This window comes from Typopeltis vanoorti, chromosome 9 (genome assembly GCF_054136105.1).
Source record: "Typopeltis vanoorti isolate ZY-2024b chromosome 9, IOZ_Tvanoo_1.0, whole genome shotgun sequence".
NCBI classification, from domain to species: domain Eukaryota; kingdom Metazoa; phylum Arthropoda; class Arachnida; order Uropygi; family Thelyphonidae; genus Typopeltis; species Typopeltis vanoorti.
In genome coordinates, this window is record NC_143557.1 from 81,327,772 (window position 1) to 81,348,166 (window position 20,395).

The 20,395-nt window shown below is 37.4% G+C and overlaps 1 protein-coding gene across 1 annotated transcript in view; it reads right to left on the reverse strand.

The window, feature by feature from the left end:
• LOC150103199 (protein tolkin-like) overlaps positions 1 to 20,395 on the reverse strand; it is a 159,963-nt gene that overhangs the window by 32,489 nt on the left and 107,079 nt on the right. Inside the window, exons 3-4 of the mRNA XM_090398127.1 lie at positions 9,938 to 10,099; positions 8,622 to 8,876 (exon numbers count right to left, since the gene is read on the reverse strand). Coding sequence (XP_090254253.1) covers positions 8,622 to 8,876; positions 9,938 to 10,099 — 417 coding nt within the window. The remainder of the gene's footprint in view (positions 1 to 8,621; positions 8,877 to 9,937; positions 10,100 to 20,395) is intronic.

Genomic DNA, 20,395 nt, shown 5'->3' on the forward strand with positions numbered 1-20,395 from the left:
GAAATTCTAAACAAAAATGAATTCTTTTAGCAAGAGGGATTGCAAGAAGGGTTGGGTGTGTATGGGGAGGAGAGGGAGGTATAGTAAGCAAGTTTCTTTGGAGAGTATGGTTGCCTTGATCCACTCTAAAAGGATGTACGAAAAAGCCATTTACACGGTCATACCATCCGGGTTCCCTATAGATAAGAGTCAGCTGTCGCTGATAGGCCTACGCCTATACCCAAGGTAGCCATTACACTTGGGCCGCCCTCTTCCAGTAGCTGAAATCGCTAGCAGTTCAACATCGAGCTCTTATCCACATACAGCAGACTTGTATTATTGGTTTTTATGGCAAGAGAGACATATTTCGATATCTATCTTTCTTTTCCGTCCCCACCCTCCCACCGTCTCTGAAACATCAGAGAGTTTGTCTTCCATTTTTAGAGCGGAGAAAGGATCTTGGGAATCAGAGTGGTTTTAAGAGGTAAACTAGAAGATGGCTAGCAGCGAAGAACTCAAGGAAAATGCTCTGCTTGGGAAAAATATATTTTGAAGCTTCTATCTGTGTATGTGTGCATCACGTGGTCGTAAAAAAAAAAAAAAAAAATAGAAATCACTACTCTCATACAACGAAAGCAGTTTTGTTACATTCGATATCACGTGATCGATACACACTGATGCTGTCGGTCGGAAGTTTATTTTTATTTATTTTTAAATCATCCGACTGTGAAGTAAAATAAAGCCTTTTGAACATGGTGGCATTATTTTTTAATCGTTGATATTCAACTTATCGGAAGAATTAAAAATAGAACATCCGGTATGAGAAACATCACAATATCAAACATATTGTAGTCGTTTAGAAAATATTACGTTTAATTATACATTTAAATTAAAAATTGATTATGTTATATATAAAAAAGATGTAACAAATAAAATATAAACAGAAAAGGTAAAAAGCTAGCTAAATATTACGGAGATAAATAAATTAACTTAATATTATAAATACACTTAAAAGATTAAAGGATAACTAAAATATTTAGTCCTAAATCTGTAGTTTGTTTACATTGTGGCTAGTGAGTCTTCACTGATACGGTTGTGAACTTTCTTCTCTGTAGAACGTGGTAATTAAATATGATGGTTTTGAAGTGTAGCTGCTAGATTAACTAGCAGAGACGCGTTTATTTATTTAAAGTCATTAAATTGCGGACTATACTGAATCTAAGAACATCAGCAAAGGTAAGTGGACGGTAATTGCAACGAGGGCGATTCGTTAGGCCTAACAGCCGATAGAATCGCCATTGTTAGCATATCTATTCCAGATACATTTACTTGCGTTTATACGCAAACTGTCAATAATGAATGTGTCAGATTTGGACGCCCTCACAGATTCGCTGGACGAAGAGCCAGCGTTCATACTTGTAAATAAACTTCAAAGGAAATTTAAGCTCAAATGGCCATCAAACTTGATAGATCCTGATACAATTATAGACTCTCTAGATAAAGGATTGGCTTTCAGCTTCATAAAGAAACTCCTTAAGAAGTTCGAGCGTGAATGGCCCGGCTTCCTGAATCTTTACTCTTCACCTGAGACTGACGATGATCCAAATGAAGACACTCCTCAAATGGAGGAAAATTTAAATCCAGTCACCTCTGAATCTACTCATTCAGATCAAGGAGAGAAGCACGTGCGTAAAAAACGCAAAACTCTCGCCTCGGAGTCAGCAAACGAAAATGGCATGGATGAAGATGCCCCCAACATAGATTCCTCTGCCTCCACCAATGAAAAGGTGCCTCCAGTCATTCTTAGGGAAAAACAGAGATGGACAGCCCTAAGAACCACCATGGCCAACCTGCAAATAAATTACTCCACTGCCAAGAACATAGAGGAGGGCATCAAAATTCAGCCCACTACAGTGTCTGACTATAGAAATCTAACCAAGGAGTTGGACACAAGAGGTATACAATACCATACCTTCACACTTACCTCGGAGAAAAATCTTAAAGTGGTACTCCGAGGAGTATCTGAAGACATTGAAACAGCTGAAATAGCTGCTGACCTCAACATGCAAGATCTGCCTCCCATCAAAGTCAGTAGAATGTACAGATCTAACAAGACCCCTATGCCTCTAGTATTGGTAGAAATACACAACATCTATAAAGATATTTACAATTTGAAGACAATCTGTGGGCTCAAGATCTCACCAGAGCCACTTAGGAAGAGGGCCTCTTCTGGGCAATGCCATAGATGCCAAAAATTTGGTCATGCCCAGAAGTTGTGCAAAGCCCAATACAAATGTCTGAAATGTGGTGATACCCACCCCACATATACCTGCTCCAAGCCAAAAACCACCCCGGCTAAGTGTGCTAATTGTGGTGGCCCCCACCCTGCAAATTACAGAGGATGTATATGCCACCCAAAAAACAGACAAACTGAGTTAATCAGTCAGTCTAGCTCACTGACAGAAACGAAAGCCCCAGAAGCCCAAGTTCATCAGGCTCCTATTAGCTTGAACAAGATGACAGGTGTTCACCCACCATCAACTGAGCCCCCTAAGAAAATAAATCTTCAACACCAAACAAGAACATATGCTGATGTGGCCCGCCCCAAAAAAGCAATCCATGACCAGAATATGAAAAATCCACATTCAAATATAACAGCCATCATCACCTCTTCTCTTGTAAATATGTTACAGGATTTCAGTAACGCAAATCCATCACTGAGCACTACAAAAAGTTTCTTGCAGCAAACACAGCTCATTTTATCTGCACTCTCCAATGCATAGGAAAAAATTTACCCCAGATTCTCTAATGATTATCTCATGGAATGCCAACGGCCTTAAAAATAAAATACTAGAAGTACAGGAATTCAATGACAGATATAATCCGGATATATTATTAATTAATGAAACTCACCTGAGACCTGCTGACAATCCTAAATTCAAAGGATATCAGCTCTACAGGAATGATAGACTGGATTACAGAGGTGGTGGCACAGCCATCCTCATCAAAAATCACATCAATCATCATTCTGTAGCCATTCCTACAACCACCAATCTCGAACTTACAGGTATCAATGTCATCACAAACTCTATCGGAAACATAAAAATATATTCTGCTTATAACCCACCATCAAAAACATTGCTGACCACAGATCTGGATGCTATCCTCGGCATTAAACTGCCGGTTATTATTGCAGGAGATTTTAACGCAAAACATCACGCCTGGAGCAGTAGGTCTATAAATAGGAATGGCCGCATCCTCTATAACTACACAAGCTCAAATTGCGCAACTGTGGCTGGTCCCTCAGTGCCAACTCACCACAGTCCTACTGGCTCATCCGACGTCTTGGATATAGCTGTCCTTCAGAACGTTAACCTACAGTACTCCCTGGAATCATTGAATGAGTTATCATCAGACCACAATCCTATTCTGCTCCAACTGGGTTATCAGAGGGATCTTCCCCATTCGCCTCATACCTTCATTCCCTGGGAAAAACTATCCAAAATGCTTCCAAACTACATTGATCCCATCCCTCATATTAATTCCAAGGAAGAAATTGATTCTGCAGTCAATAAACTTACTGATCAAATCAACACAGCCATAGCATCTATCACCTCAAATTCAGTTGCCTTCAAGCCTAAACGACTACCAGATGACATAATGAACTTAATCAGGGAGAAAAATAAAGCAAGAAAAAGATACCACAACACCAGAGCACCCCAAGACAAGAAATATCTCAACAAAATGAACAGTGCAGTGAGAGATGCACTTAAAGTCCATAGAAACAAACTATGGGAAGATAAATTAGCCTCCATATCACCTGGTGATCAATCCGTTTGGAAGTTCCTGAGAAACATCAAAAACAAAAACAAATCTCTTCCTCCTCTCAAATCTGACCTGAACATTGTTTACACAGATGCAGAAAAAGCCGAAACTATAGCTAAAAATTTAGAAAAACAGTGTAGCCCTTCATACAATAATCTAAATTTCAATCATATTTACAAAGTCCACCGCCACGTCAGACATGTGTTAAAACGGCCTGATACCTGTACTAGCCAACTCACACCTATTTCCCCAGCTGAAATTTATGACATTATAAAGAATTTAAAGAATAAAAAAGCTCCAGGGCCTGACGGCATCTCCAACAAAGTTATTAAACTGCTACCCCGAAAGGCCATCGTATATCTCACAACAATAATAAATGCTATGTTCAGGTTTAAGTACTTCCCCTCTGCATGGAAGTTGGCAGACGTAATTCCTATATACAAACCAGGCAAGGATCCTCAGCAGCCTCAAAGTTATCGTCCCATAAGTCTGATATCTAATCTGGGCAAAATAGCAGAAAAAGCTATCCTTTCCAGAATTCAACTTTCAGTAAAAAAATTAAACATCCTTCCTTCAGAACAGTTTGGTTTTCGCCAATTTCACAGTACCACCCAACAAATTCACAGACTAATAGAATTCATTATCACAAGTTATAATTGGCATCAATACACCGGGGCAGTTTTTCTTGATTTAGAGAAGGCGTTTGACAAGTTATGGACTACTATACAAGTTGATTTTAGCTGGCATTCCATCAGATCTAGTTCAAATTATAAAGTCATTTCTTAGTGACAGACGAATGCAAGTCAAACTAAATGATATATTATCTACCCAACGACGCATCTTGGCAGGAGTTCCTCAAGGGTCCCTTCTGGCACCGATACTTTTCACGATTTACATGGCGGACATTCCGCACAATCCAATGTCATCCATCATTGCCCTATACGCAGACGACACAGCTATACTAGCCAGATCTATTAAACCTCACCTTGTCACCAAGAAACTGCAAGAAAATCTGCAGAGATTAGAGCACTGGTTCTCGGAATGGAGACTGCAAGTAAACCCTCAGAAGAGTATTGCCATGCTCTTCACTAAAAACTCAATACTCCCCAAAGATGATATCTTCCTATTTAATACCAAGATTCCCTGGAAAGCAGAAGCCAAATATCTGGGTGTACTGCTGGACAGAAAACTAACTTTCAGTTCACATATAAAAGCCTCATGTTCAAAAGCATCAAGAGTCATTGCACAGCTTTACCCTCTTATCAATAGGAATAGCAAGCTGGATACCAAAATAAAACTGCTCCTTTATCAACTGTTGATTCGACCCATTATCACTTACGCATCCCCAGCCTGGAGTCACACCTCAAGTACAAATATCCTCAAACTACAGAAAGTGCAAAACAAATGTCTCCGCATGATATTAAACGCACCATGGTACGTCAGAAATGTCCAACTTCACCGGGATACAAATATCCCCTACATCTATTCTTTCCTGCAGTCTTCAGCAGTGAAGTTCTTCTCAGTGTCCTCTTCACATCCAAATGAATTAGTGCAACAAGCAGCCAATTATGATGAAACAGACTTCTCAAAATATAGGAGACCGAAGGCCATCCTACTTCCAAATGAAGATCTCTGAATCGCACCCACTCAGGCAGAGCTCTTAGCTCATAAACTTTTCCTCACACAGTAATCCTTATCAGATAGCAGGGAATAAAAAAGCATTTTGCTTCGCCCTTATAGTCAGCAACGTCTTGCGTCTTGCGTGTTTACATTGTCTTGTGATTTATTTCTTCTTCGTTGAGGAGAATGAAATCTTAGTGAAGAATTAGATGCATCGCCACGCTAACCCGTATGATAATATCATTCATATGCGCCATAATTTTGCCCTTTTACCTTTACTTCTAAGCATTAAGCTTCCGTTATCTTCCAAGCTTCGTTTCGCGGAATTATTTCCGGCCCTTCCATTTTCTGAGTGAACTTTTGTTTCGAGTCACAGGAACATTAATTAATTAGTTTGCGGGTGTCGTGATGAAGGTTGCGTCGAAAGGGAACAAGAACGCGCTTTGGAGAAAAGCAAATTTTACTTCAAAGGGATCTGTGAAGAGGAGATAAGTATGTGGCCACAGCTACAACGAGATAAGATTAGAAAACAGAATAATAATAAAAAAAACCTCTCTTGCTTAATGCGAGCTTAGAACACGAAGCGAAAGATACTGTAATAACAGGTGGATTATACGGGAATTATGCTAAATTACAAAATTATTTGTTGCTAGGCCTAGTATAAAACCTGACTCTTCAAAGTATTCAACTAAATTCATTAAAAATAAATAAAATAAAAATAAGTTCTTCATATCGGTAAATACTTAATCAGATCAGGTTTTTACCTTCAATATTCTATTTCACAGGTAAATTTATATTATTTAAAATCTCTGATTTAATGTGATTCTGTTCACAAGATGTCAGCTACATTTAAATGCTAATTTAAATTATTGTATAGCCATTAATACTCATTTATTGTATAATAAATAATAGAATTTGAAATAAAAATTGTAATTTAAGTAATAAATCAACAACTACTTATAAAAATAGATACATTTTATATTAGTCTCCTTCTACAGTAAATTATATTTATGATAATAATTGAATAAGTAAACTCTATAGTTAATCGCTTTTGTTTATGTTTGCATATGTTATAATCTTTTCATCCCTATTATGCAGAAGCTGTAAAATGATCTGATTTCTGATTGAAACCTAAATTGAGATTTAGATTTTCGTCCATTTATCTTAATAAAGAGATTACGTCATTAGAGTCAAAACAGAAATATTAATCACACTTTTTCAACTGCACAATTTCCCATGCCTAATATATGATGTTTGGGATTCACTGCAGTAAACTACACATAATTCAGATGTATTTTCATATATACTGCTTGAAAGAAGTAAACGGACATCTCCATGGGCAAGGTGCGTCATGCCATGTAATGAGTCACGTGCTTATAGCCCGTATAGATTGGAGGAATGTGATGCTCCGAAGTCAGTGCAACTGTGTGTAAGTGAAATGGCTGTGAGAAGGGAACTGACAGAGTTAAAGAGGAGCTGTGATAGGATGCCATGTTGCAGGCCTATCTGTTCGGCAAATTGTTGACAACTTGGACCATCCCAGGTCAACAATCAGTGATACCATACTCAGATGAAAGAGCAGGGAGTTAACTACAAGTACTACGCGCACTGGACCCATCACACTCACCGAACGAGACCGTAGGGTGCTACGAAGGATAATATGTAAAAACCGCCATTGGTCGGCCGACACTTTGAATGCAGAGTTCCAGGCATCGACTGGAACACGAATCTGAGTTTCCATCGTAGAATCGCAATAACAAGCACCGCATTACCCGAACCAACAGCGTTGTCTTCAGTGGGACATGGAAGCTCGGAAAACTGTTATGGAGCGATCAATCACGTTATACCCTGTATCGAGCATATGGACAGGTGTGGATGTGGCAGATGCCCGGTGAACGTCTCTTGCGTAACCCCAACTATGCAATTCGGAGGTGGCGGTGTGATGGTATGGTCCTGGTTTGGGCCTTGGAACTCTATTTGTGGTGTGACAAATATTGAACTCCGAGAGGTACATTCTGGACAATGCAATGCTTCCTATTTGTGGTATTACTATGGAACTGACCATTATCTCTTTCAGAAAGCCAATGCACAGTTTCATAAGGCTGGACTGTCCTCCATAGAGTCCTGATTTCAATCCTATTGAACATCTGTGGGATGAACTGGAACGTCGGGTAAGGTCAAGGGACGTCCACCCTACAACAGTTCAGGAGGACCTCATTGGAACCAAAATTCCAATTGATTGCTATCATATGCTTGTGGAAAGTTTGCCTCGTAGGATTGCTGGAGTCATCGCAAGTAAAAGTGGTGCTACATCTTATTTATGTGAGCGCCATGGCCGTTTGTTCCTCACACTATGGTGTCCGTTGACTTCTTTCCAAGCAGTGTCTCGTTCAATGTTCGTGGTCTCCAGTAATAAATACTAGAGAATATCACATTCCAGTGTTGAAATTCAGAACAATTAGCAACTCCTTGAAGATATCATAGTCTTCTAGAAACAATCATGGCGAACCATGATCTCCAAGAACTCACATAGATGGGTTTTTTATTCATTTAACTGATCACTGGAATTATTGTTATAAACTTTATTAAAACGATACAGCATACCGACATTTCTAAAAACACAGACGAAAGTTTTGGTCAACTTCTCCAAACGTAAACAGTTCAATTAAATCTATAGGTACGGATTCATTGAGAGGGTAGAAACGTCCTCAATATTGACCAGCATTATTTAAATAAATAAATTGGAAATATTAGAACATAAACACAAACTTGAATACTATCAGTGATACTGTGTTTAGTTATTTCGGTACATATTATGTAGTTTTCAGTTAGAACTTAAGCCATGTTTATAACTGTGTTAAATGAGTTTTGTTATTCCACCTAAAAGAGGAACATTGAGTACATTAAGTTGGATAATCAACGCCTGTCTGCATATATTTAAATAGTGATTTAATAGACTTAGGTATCATACCGATGCTGGAAGAGATGCGCACTTATTCTTTGAATATTACGTATGTAGGGATGAAGCAGTTCCATTGTTTTCAAGTTTACAATTCGTTTTTTTTTTTTTTTAAACATGTTTGGGAATGGTTACTAAGTTGCTGTAATCTGCTGTATGAGGTTATATAGAATTAAGGCGAAGAATCTCTTGTGCATCAAGCTAACAGAAATAAAAACTACTAAAGCGAGTGACTTACTGTCAATAGGAATGAACTCATAGACGGCCCGAAATCCCTGGTGTTCGATGCTGTCATCAGAGTAGAACTTGAGCCAGAGGTAGCGATCAGTGGAGGCGATGCGGGGCGGAAATTTGTCTCCGCAGAACTTTTGGATAAGATTTGAATAGCCGTGAGGACCGTCCCGGATTTCTAGGCGATCGTATTCACATATTGGGGAATCTTCCAGGTGGAACTGGTCCCGGAAGTCAAGATGAATGATGTGGCCGTAAGGTGCTATCCGAAAGTCAGAGAAAAAAAAGAAAAATTAAATGAGAAATCTGAACATACACTTCTAATTCACTTCACTTCTCTCTTATCCTCTCTTTCCACTGTCCCATTTTCTATTTTTATTCACCACTTTAAAGAAATCACTTAAGTATGATGATAACGGACCCATCAACCCCCCCCCCCCTTCTGACAGTTGTTTTTCTTCTGGTCAGGGTTTCAAAGATGAGGATGCAAATGAACCATAAACCAGATAGATGGAAGCAGAACGATCATTAAGGAAATTAGTACGACAGAAACTCTCCCTAACCCAGTTGCAGGGATAAATATTGGCGTCACACGAAGTGTCACTGTTTTATCTTTCACACGTGACCGACTTACACCCTCACGGTAGATAGAAACCTTTTTAGTTGTGTTTGTACACACGGACTTTATAGGCTGCAAGTAAATTACTAACAGCAGTTTCTCCTAGTGGTGTTGAGGGTTATCGAAGACGCTAATGACATTCACAGTATAAAAGAGGCCATTGCACTTCCCATCCAAGCCATTTGTTTGATAAATTGCATCTCTTCAACCTTACTTCTCTCCATCCAGAGCTTGGGCCCAGTTTGTCTCATTAGAAAATTACATTCTAGCGACAGGGGTGATGAGTTGAAGCAGCTTCCCTTTGCAAGCAAATTGGATTATCGGATTATGCAGATCGACTCAGATAATTCTGCGCCCGGGTGGGTGCATGAAGGGGCTGTTTAGCAAATGACGAATTATAAGATGTAAAAAAAAAAAAAAGGAAGGCTACGAAACTAAAGTAGTGGTTGGGAAATGAGAACGAAATGCTAACATTGGAAGCATTAAGCACATTTCTCCACTGAAAGTAATTAAGATACATCCGAGACCAACTATGTGTTTAGGTTAAATGACTTGGATGTTTTAAGTGTGTTTCTATTGTGATTAGACTTTCTAATGTTTACATCCACACTGCTTGCTAAAAATATTAGAATCTATAGAATTGAATAGACATCGAATTAATTCATTCTTGCATCATTTAAATTTTTATTGAGAATATCTCTTACCTGAAATATTGCGAACACATTCCGTGTTGTTTGGGTAGTTGAAAGGATAGCTAGGTGAATAAAACTCATTCTTTTCTTCGTTGCCTACAGAAAAATTATAACAAGCCCTGGCATGCTCAATTTCATTGAGCTCTCCGCTCTTAAAGCCTTCGACGTCTTTACCTAAATATACAAATACAAAGAGAATATTACAGTTTTGCAGTAGTGTTATCCATATTATATTAATTCTATTAGGTGTATCATGACTTTGTCATTTTTTCTGTTGTGTAATAAGAAATTTTATTAATAAAAGGAAAGATCAATTCTTATTCATCATAAGTCATTATTTCATTAAAAAAAAAAATAACTTTTTCTTCAGAAAGATGCATTAGACTTCTACAACGTAGTATATAAATTCAACTGCATCCGGATGTGACGTAATTTATACCGGATCTGCTGTTGTTCTGTATATTCTCGTCTATATGAACACTTAAGAGATTGTTTTTGATCACTTTAATCACGCTAAAAGAAAAATCTAAAGAAAAAGAACAAAATAAAAGGAAATAAATAAATTTAGTTACTAATTGAGTCAAAAACGAACTACGTATGGCTATAATAGGTATATGGTGAAGGATGTTTCTGGACTTTCCGAGATGAGTCATTGGACTCCATGTAGATGCCAATTAACAATAATAATAACTCTGATTACTTACAATTTATTTATCCGTCCCTTATTTTACATTAGTTTTGAAGTTTTAAAAATAAAACTGCAACGCGTAAAAACAAAAAACATTTAGTTCATTAAATTTAATTTGTTTCCCTTTCTTTTTTCCCTCGTCAGAGGGCGTTTTCTTTTGTTTACAAAGGAAATGATGTAATAGCACGATGAATGTGGTTTGGCAAGTAGTTGAATGTATGTGGTTTGATGGTATCGGTGAATTACTACTACAGCTATTATATATAAAATTCATACTTAATTAAATAATATGAGATATCCTGATTCGTGGTATTATAATACGTTTGTGAATGTAGTTGTGCCATCTATCCTTTTCGCTAATTTTTGAACTACCTAATAGAATGCTTCATATAAATAGTTTTTAAATAATTTGTATTGGGTTTCTTGGCATCTATTAATAGGAATTATCAGGAAAACTAAACCGCACATTTCACTGGATAATATTTTTATTTATTAAAATTACACTGATTCTTTTAATTGTGTATTCGCTTGATATTTCATTACTATATTAGTGCATGAAAAAAAAAAATATATATATATATATCCGTTCCCGGTGTGTCCAACTTGGGTCTGCGCGTACTGATTGCAACTATTATGGCTTTTTTTTTTTTTTTTTTATCCTCCCCCGTCACATTTGGAACAGCTATTTCGAAGCGTTGGTGCTATTTGAATTATATATTCGAGCTGACAGGACTCCAAGTGCATGCTGACATTAGATTTTTCAAATGGATGCAGTATGAAATGACGGCAAATTCTCACTGTCACTTGAAGCCGTTGTAAAGAATAAATAAAATCAGAGCTACGACGTGGAAAAAATTTATTTTTTCCTATTCGTCGAACTCCATATCTATGTAAAACAGAACCGAAATACACAGCAAGGCAATAGCTATACTTTAATTTCGGTCGATCATAGTAGGTCACAATCACGTGACTAACAAAGTAAAAAGTCGCAAAAGGAGTTATAGAATAGAATTAAAAGCTAGATAAGATATGATCGATGGTTCCGATTATGCCAAATCATTTATAGCTATGGGAAGAGTGTATGTCGTTTCCAGCTCTGTATATGTGGGGAAGAGTTTGAGGGCGTGTTCTCCAGTCTAACTGTATGTTTAGCAGGTGGAAAAAACCTGCAAGCTATTTTTTTTTTTCATCCTAAAAAAGGACTAGAACCCGAGAGCCATTAATAATGTCATAAATGCACCTGTGTGTTATTAATAATAATACTATCGACATTAACAGAATAATAGAAGCTCATAAAAGATGCATACAATCAGTTATAGTAGCACAAAAGTCTTTTGTGCAATTGTATTTGAAGATGGAAGTCTCAAACGTCTGCAAGCTATAGTATACTTTTCTTAACGCTTTTGTTATCCAAAAGAAGTCTACGTATGTTAAAATTCGTCTTATATATTTTGGATATAACTATTAATGTATTATTTCAATAATTATAATGTATGGACCGCGCGGTTAGCTAAATAGGGAAACACAAAAATTACAACACAAACAAAGAAAAACCAAACATAATTAAAGAATTAATGCAAAACTACAACACAGACAGAACACTCCCAGAAAATAAAATAGCCATCAACGCACTCAAAGCAAAACTAACACAAATTGAAATAAAAGAGGCTGAAGGGGCTTGGGTTCGCGCTAAAATCAAAACAATGGAACAAGATGAAGGAAGGACCAAAACTCCGTGGCTCTTTGAACAACAAAAAAAAAAACAGAAAGCGACTTTTAATAAAATAAAACACGAGGGGACAGAAATCGAGGGCGATGCAAATCTCCTCCGATTCTTTCACTCACAGTACACGAATACCTTCTCTGGAAAAGAAAATGACGAAACAGAAACACGAAACTTCTTGACACAACTACCAACACTCACAGACAAGAAGCAGAAGACATTGACTCGCCAATCACACTAACCGAATGCAAAAAAATTATAAAATCTCTATCCCTACACAAATCCCCAGGACCCGACGGCCTCACCGCGGAGTTTTACAAAGCGTGCTACCCCCTGTTTGAGACACTATTTATGAAAATGCTATCCGAAATACACAATTTGGAGAGCACCCCCAGAACATTTCAACCTCGGCTACATCGCATTAATACCAAAAAAGAAAGACACAGCAAAAAAACAAAGAGACACAATGGAGAGAAATCACACTGCTCAATACAGACCAAAAATTTTTAACTATAATTATCTCTGAAAGAGTACAGAAACACATAACCCAGATCATATCCAAATCCCAAACCTGCGGAATAAAAGGCCAAAAAATAGAGGACAATATCCTGCAAGTTCGATGTATATACGAGCACTACCAGGCAACACAACAACCATGCTTACTGGTAGGTCTCGACATTGAAAAGGCCTTTGACTCAGTGAGTCATCGTTACCTAAATGAAGTCATCAAAGCCGCAGGTTTTGGGAAAAAATTTCAAAATCTGATCTCAAATATCTACACCACAGCAGAGTCACGCCTGATCATAAACAAGAAACTGTCTGCACCGGTCAAAATTAAATGCTCGGTCAGACAGGGAGACAGCCTCTCCATGATGCTCTTTGCTCTCGCCTTAGAGCCGGTGATCCAAGAAATATCAAAACATCCCGCATAGCGGGCACTCACATAGGAGGTGAAGGAAAAACAAAAGTGCTCGCATATGCCGACGATGTAACATTAACTGTAACTACAGCCGAGTCCTTCACACTCGCATACAACATACTCAAAAATTTTGAAAAAAAGCGTCAGCACTCCAAGTAAACCTGCACAAATATCATGCGATGTTCGTCGGCAGGTGGGTAAAAAGGCCTACCATGCCGAACGATGTAAAAATAAACAAACACCTACCACTTCTGGAGATCGTCATAATCCAACACAACACACAATGGGAGCTTGCACATATAAAAATAACCAAGAAAATTACACAGATGAGACACAGACAACTATCACTAACAAGTAAAGCTAAAATATGCAATCAATACTTACTGTCTAAGATATGGTACCTCATGAATAATACTAATTACAACGGTCAAGAAGTAGACAGAATACACAGAGAGTGTGCAAAATTCATCTCGGGTTCCAACTACGAACACCCATCAGAAGATCCACAATATTCCATGACATTGAGGAGGGAGGACTCGGCTTAATAAACGTACACCTAAAAACTCTAAGTTCGAGAGCAAAAATCATAGAGAGAGCTTACACAGAGGAAAAAGCGTGGAGCGCATATATATACTATACTATATGCAGAAGATAATGCCCGACAAAGTAATATGTTCCCTTCCGCATTCGAGGGGCAAAACACCAAGAATGTTCCACGAGATTGCCGAAGGCAAAACTTTATCAATAAATACATAGGAATAAAAGAATTCTTGAAGATGAGACCTAAAGCAGCACACATCAAACTCACGCGCACAGTTATACCACCACCACAACACCGGGAGATTGAAAGAGGGACATTAAGACTACCAAACGCACTAAAAAAAGCTTTCAAACTGTTCATAAATCCAAAATTAAAAACCTTCTACTACAAAGTACACCACGCTTGCTTGCCCACAAAAATATGGTGCACAGCGAAAGGGATCCCACTTCAAGGCCCCGCCAGATGTCATTTTTCCCCCAACCCAGAAACACTTTACTACTTAATGATGCACTGCCCTCACACCTCCCCAAATATGGAACACGGTTCAAACATTCATAAAACACAAAGACCCTTAACGGAACACACATTATACTGGTTAAACGAAGGTAACATTAACACAACTAAAGCAATCCTCATCATAACAACCATGTACTCGATTTGAATACAGATGCGACAAAATCTACGGAAGGGAAACAGGACCAGACATACTCAGGAAAATAAATAACATATTAAAAGAAACAATCACCGATACCATAAACAGAAACAAAATAACAAAACACCAATGGCGGAAAATAGGTCTCATCTCAGAATTCGAAGAACGACTGCAAATCATAGAAATAAAGGACCCACCATAAATAAATACATAAACAAACCCATACACGACGTTTTGTAGAACGCGAAAGGATAAAATAGATATACATAAGGGAATGAAAAACATTGTGTACACTTTTTCATTAAGCTGTACAGCCAATTGTACATTGATTGCTTTATACTATAATTAGTTGTATTTTTGTGCATAATATTGGTCAACTATAGAGGTTGTAGTTTAGTTTTATGTATCAAAAATGTCGTGACAGTCTGTATAGTGGAAGAGTGTGACGACACTCTGCTGATCCGCTGGGTAATCTCAATTCTCTGCCAAAATGTAACCCTCTCTTTTATGTTAAAGCAACTGCAATCCAAAAGAGATAATAACGGCGGAATAAACCATGTAATGATGTACTGCAAAAACAAATTTTAAAGTAATTATATGTAAAGAATATGTATGATATGTAAAGTAACTACCCAAAGAATGGTAAAGTAGTCCAGGTGGAAATAGACACTGAGCATGTTATAGTGTTGTATATGAAAATGAAATATCAATGTAAAACGTTTCCTTTGAAAAGCAGGCTATGTACATATTGTGTATATATCTGTGAATAGTTGTATATATATTTATTATGAATGTATATAGATGCTTTGGATTAATAAAATATTGGTCAGCCTAGTGGTTTTGCGTTTCGCAACCTTATGCCTGGGGAAGGAATGTCCTAGGTTCGATTCCCGTCAACGACATGAGGAGCTTCAGGATCTTCCTCAGCCATAGCCAAGCTAGCCGGTCTTAGGCGTGGACAGCAGGGTTTTTTCCGCCAGTTTATCTGGGGTTTTTCATCCCGCAAGCAGGCAAACTGGCCTTGAGAACTCAACACTACGGACATTGGATACACCGGGTCGTAGGGCTGACCACCTTATCCTGTGAACGGTTTGATATCCGATGATTAATAAACCCTCGGCACCGCAAGATAAAAGAGAGTAAAAGGGAGATGAGATTATAATGTCTATGTTCATTGCGAATCTTCTTGATGCCTGAAGATCCTGCGAGCCAATGAAAGTTAGTGAAACATCGAAAAAAAAAGCATTTAGTTTAAAAATCTACGAGTTTAATCAATTCTAATTATAAGTATTATTATGAATAGCATATATTTAATTCATGATCATGAATTGATTTTATTATGAATCAACGTTTGCGTCAAAATGATGTTGAACTATATGCTAACAATGATGCGATATAAAGATAAACTCGCAATTTTCATTATTGATAAAAGATACTTCTCTGATCATAACGTCAATCCTACGTTATGATCAGAGAAGGAAGGTAAGAGTAGAGTCGAAGTGGTTATAGAACTAGTGGGAAGTGAGGAGGATAAAAATAGCAATTACGACGAGAGTGTTAGCTGTTCGTTATAGACCTTCTGACCGAAAGCTATCGCGAAAAACACGTCACGCGCTCTTCTGCCATCCAGGATAGTGAAAAAGAGAGGCAGAAGAAGATAAGTCTAAATGAAATATTTAATGACGATCGCGCTAAATTGATTTGACTGCTAAGATAAACACCCGAAGTTGTTTGGCTTCTTCACGGGAGGTATGCGCTGATAGCTAAGACAGTTTAAACTTTCCCTGATTTTTCGAGTGTTGCCTGTCGATGGCTGGTAGGATAAAAGACCCACATCAACTCCATGGTAACGGCATAGCTAGCAGTAAAAAGGTGACTGAAATCACACGCACACACACACACACAAGTGCACCATGAAACCATATTTTATTTGTACGACGTAAAATCGGCCATCATATCTGACGATGTCTTGATAATGCATCCTCGGAACTCATCCCTCTCTCTAGCGGGTCCACATCTTTGGAATGGGGCTCACAATGTTTTCCAGATAGCGCAGTTAAAGTAACTAATGGTTAATGTTCCTATTTATATTCTTAGTTAGAGTGGGGTGGTTTGACTCACGTAGCTAGAAAAGGAACAAAAACCAATCTGCGGTACTTCGTAAAAATGTTATTTAGCGTTTCGTGTTTCGTGTTGGTACACAGAAAAAGTAAACGATAGTTCACGGAAGCCATTCGTTCTTAGAAATTTATTCCTAACGTTTAGTTTGCTCTTTAGCGAAAACCTAATGCACATTTGGAGACAGACAGACAGACAGGAGAGGAAGGATTACGCATCAAAGATACCTAATACTGTAATATATTATTATCGTTTAAAATGTTGATGTAATGGCCTGGTTGGAAAGCATTTCTGTTCATAGAAATATGCGGTTTTTAAATCGATGCAGAATCAATCGTTTAAATTTCTCATTTTGTGTACAGCCTGAAATACAAGAGACCATCCAATAACCGAAGTAAAGAACTGAAATCTTTAATAAGCCTAACTTGTATTGAAGTGCACAAACATAAGTGCAAAACGTGATAATAATGACTGATTAATTTAAAAATAAGATCCCTCACAATTAAATAGTTGTAGTAGTTCGTATAGTAAACAATTCACAGTTCGAACTGAGAGAGATTCTTCTTCAGTTTATTATTTTCCCAAACCACGTCTCTGCTTTTCCTCTCTCTCTCTCTGTCTGTGTGTGTGTGTCCTTTTTCTAATCCTGTCTTTCCTCTTGATTCCACACACATCCGTTTTAGCAGTTACATCGCCGTCATTTTCATTTTTAATGTTTTTTCTTCAGTACCCAACATTCTACTCTATATACATCCTAGCTGATCTTACTCAATTCTTACAAAATGTTTAATCATATCCGCACTATACGATTGCATACCTGTTTCCACTTTCTTCGTCCACACCCCTTATCGATCTCTCCATCAATTTCTTATTCAACTGCAAAACTCAACACGAGTACTCCAATGATTTTTCTGAACAATAGTCTTCTCAGTAAGTCCAGTCGTAGTGCTGCCTATATATATATATCTTTCCTCACCAAAATTATAAATTGTATATTCTGTCTTCGATCATTAACTCTTTAGTTTCCAACTTATTATTTTAATTTCATCTTGATTTCTCATTCAATACTACATCATTCGCAAACATCAAATACCGTGATGCTCTAACACTTACAGTTTGGTGGCGAGAATATCATGACTTTTGACCTTCGATTGGAATGATTTAGGTTTAAGTCTCGTATAGGACGCAGGAGACCTAAATTGAAAGGTGATTTTAACTGGAATGAGTTAACCGATCTCATACTGAAACTTGAGTTTTTATTTCACTCAAACAGCCAGAGAATACAAGCCGTTTATAGGCATAACGCATGTCATAGCTGCTTCAGTCGCAATTCAAACCATACCGTAGTTTGAATCGCGACTCTGTCTTGTGTATGTCACCATTGCCAACAACGAGGCAGGAATCAATGCTGAAAACTCTGATGTCGACCTCACGCCTTTGTTTCTCTACAAACGCTTCTCACACAATTATAGCTTCAAATCAAATCAACCTTAATCTTGATTAGCACAATAAATTCATCAAATGTGGTATTAGCAATGTAGATGGTCCTCATACTATAAAGATGTTTCTTTCGTTCTTTGTACTTTTTTAAATCTATTATCTTATAAATACTGGTGCGTGTAGAGCTAAGTGAAGTGAGCCTCCACATCCTTGTCAAAAGAAGACGCACTCTTTGTTAGGAAAGATCTGGGTTCGAACTCTGTCCAGGGTTCAAGACATATTTAAGATCTTTTTAACCGAATGTTAGTTAGCCAGATTCATACAAGGTAGATTTTTTTCCTTTCGATAACAAGTTTCTCTTTTACCTGCAAAACAAAAATTATCTGGGGTTTTGTCTCACAAATAGCAAATAAAAACGATCGGCTTATCATAATCTGTATTCACAAAGAATAGCACGCGAGCACTTCGAGTTGGTTTAAATTAAGCATTACAGAAATTTATAACGAAATCATATCTTTCGTAATGGTCGCATTTAAAATACAATCTAGTATAGTTTTAATAATTACAATTATAAACTTTTATTCATTTTAAAATGATCACTAAGACTTAACTGATTTTTTTTTTTTTTTTTTTTTTTTTTTTGATGAGGCGTTTGGCTCTACATTTCATTGCTGCATTATTTTGTGTTTGTTACCACTGCGCATGACTACTGAGTGAAATACATCTCTGAATTGAAGATCGCATTATAAGGCATCAGAGAAATGTTATATTACACTGATGATGGTTTTGGCATTTTGAAATATAATTTCTCGGATACATTGGATGCATATTCGGATATATATGTTCTTTTCCCACACACACATACGAACACACTCCTCAAAATCTCAACTGCTTTTTTCTTTTTCTTTTTTTTTTTTTTTTTACGTGAATCCTATACAATAGTTCAAAATACACGACCAAGACAGTAGCAGAATAACCCACGAATTGAAGTAAAAAATGGATTTATTTACTTTCCAATATTTATCTGAGAATTCTATCGAATGTTTCAGATACGTATTTATGAACATTGTCAAAAACTGGTTCGACCCGGACAGTCCATCATAGGTGTGGTAACTGTAACTTTCAGAAAGTTGAAATATTAGTAGTTAGCAATTAAAATCATCCAGTGAGGATTGAATTTTACAGCAGAGCGAAAAAAAAATCTATTTTTATGTGAGACTTTGATAGCCCTCAGTGACCCCAGATAGGCCATAAATCCACTGGGGATACAAAAGATGGATGAGGATTTTCCACGGATTTAATTCTCATCGGGTTCCCAAAGCTATTCTTTCACAACTGCTGGTGCAGTATGAGAGATTGTGTTTTCGGACGATACATAAAATCCCATTCAATAAAAGATAGAACTTTGTTATCAGCAACACATTTGGCTTCGTTACACAAAGTCAGTAATATTATAAATAAAACAGAATTGGGAAAAACGTCCATAAGTCTTTTGCAGTCACAAACGAGCTAAAATTCGATGGATGCAAATTGGCTCCATCTTTGCATATTCATTAGCTACGATAAGACGGAATTGGCATTCTAGGGTGTGTATTTCACGGTGATGGAAGGAATGCGTCCGATATACCACACCAAAGTGAAACTCCAATTACAGATGGCCTAGAAAAATCAAGAAAAAGGACGACATCCGATTTTGCAATGGACTGTTGTCAAAATATTAATCCCAGCGTAATTTCTTTGTATCCTTCTACACCCGTTTCGAAATTTTGTTTCTTTCATTACAAAGAATGTGGTATTTCCACTATAGAAGGTTGGGCTTGAGATGGACATGACCTGATGCTATGTTTATGTACTTATGAGAACAAACGTGTGGTTCAAATAGCTCATTCACAGATATACAGCGAATGTATTGTAATTCCAGATGCAATCTACCATTAGTGTTCTCTTGCGTGGGTTTAGTATTCCCCTTCACTACTTCGTGTTTACAGTCGACTCGGGATGAATAATAAGGTGATCTTGCTCTGACAGCAGTTCTCAGTATAGGCATAGCAGTTTGTATTCGTATTCAGTTGAACATCTCTAGGTGCATAACACGGGAAACGAACACTTGTTATCTGCTTATTATACATTAGAATTTAATGATATTCATACAGTGTACGTATAACATGCACGGTGTTGTTGATAATATCAGTGGGCATGTTTAAAAAGCGAAAGTTCGTATGGTGTATAAACTGGGTAAATATCTTAACAGATAACATTTAGCAAAAACTGAGTTCAATTTTCTTACTTTCCGATAGATGGCATTACTGGTTAGTACTATAAATATTGAATAGTATGGATTCCCTCGATACGATTGGATCAACATTCTATCCATTGCTTACGGCAGCGA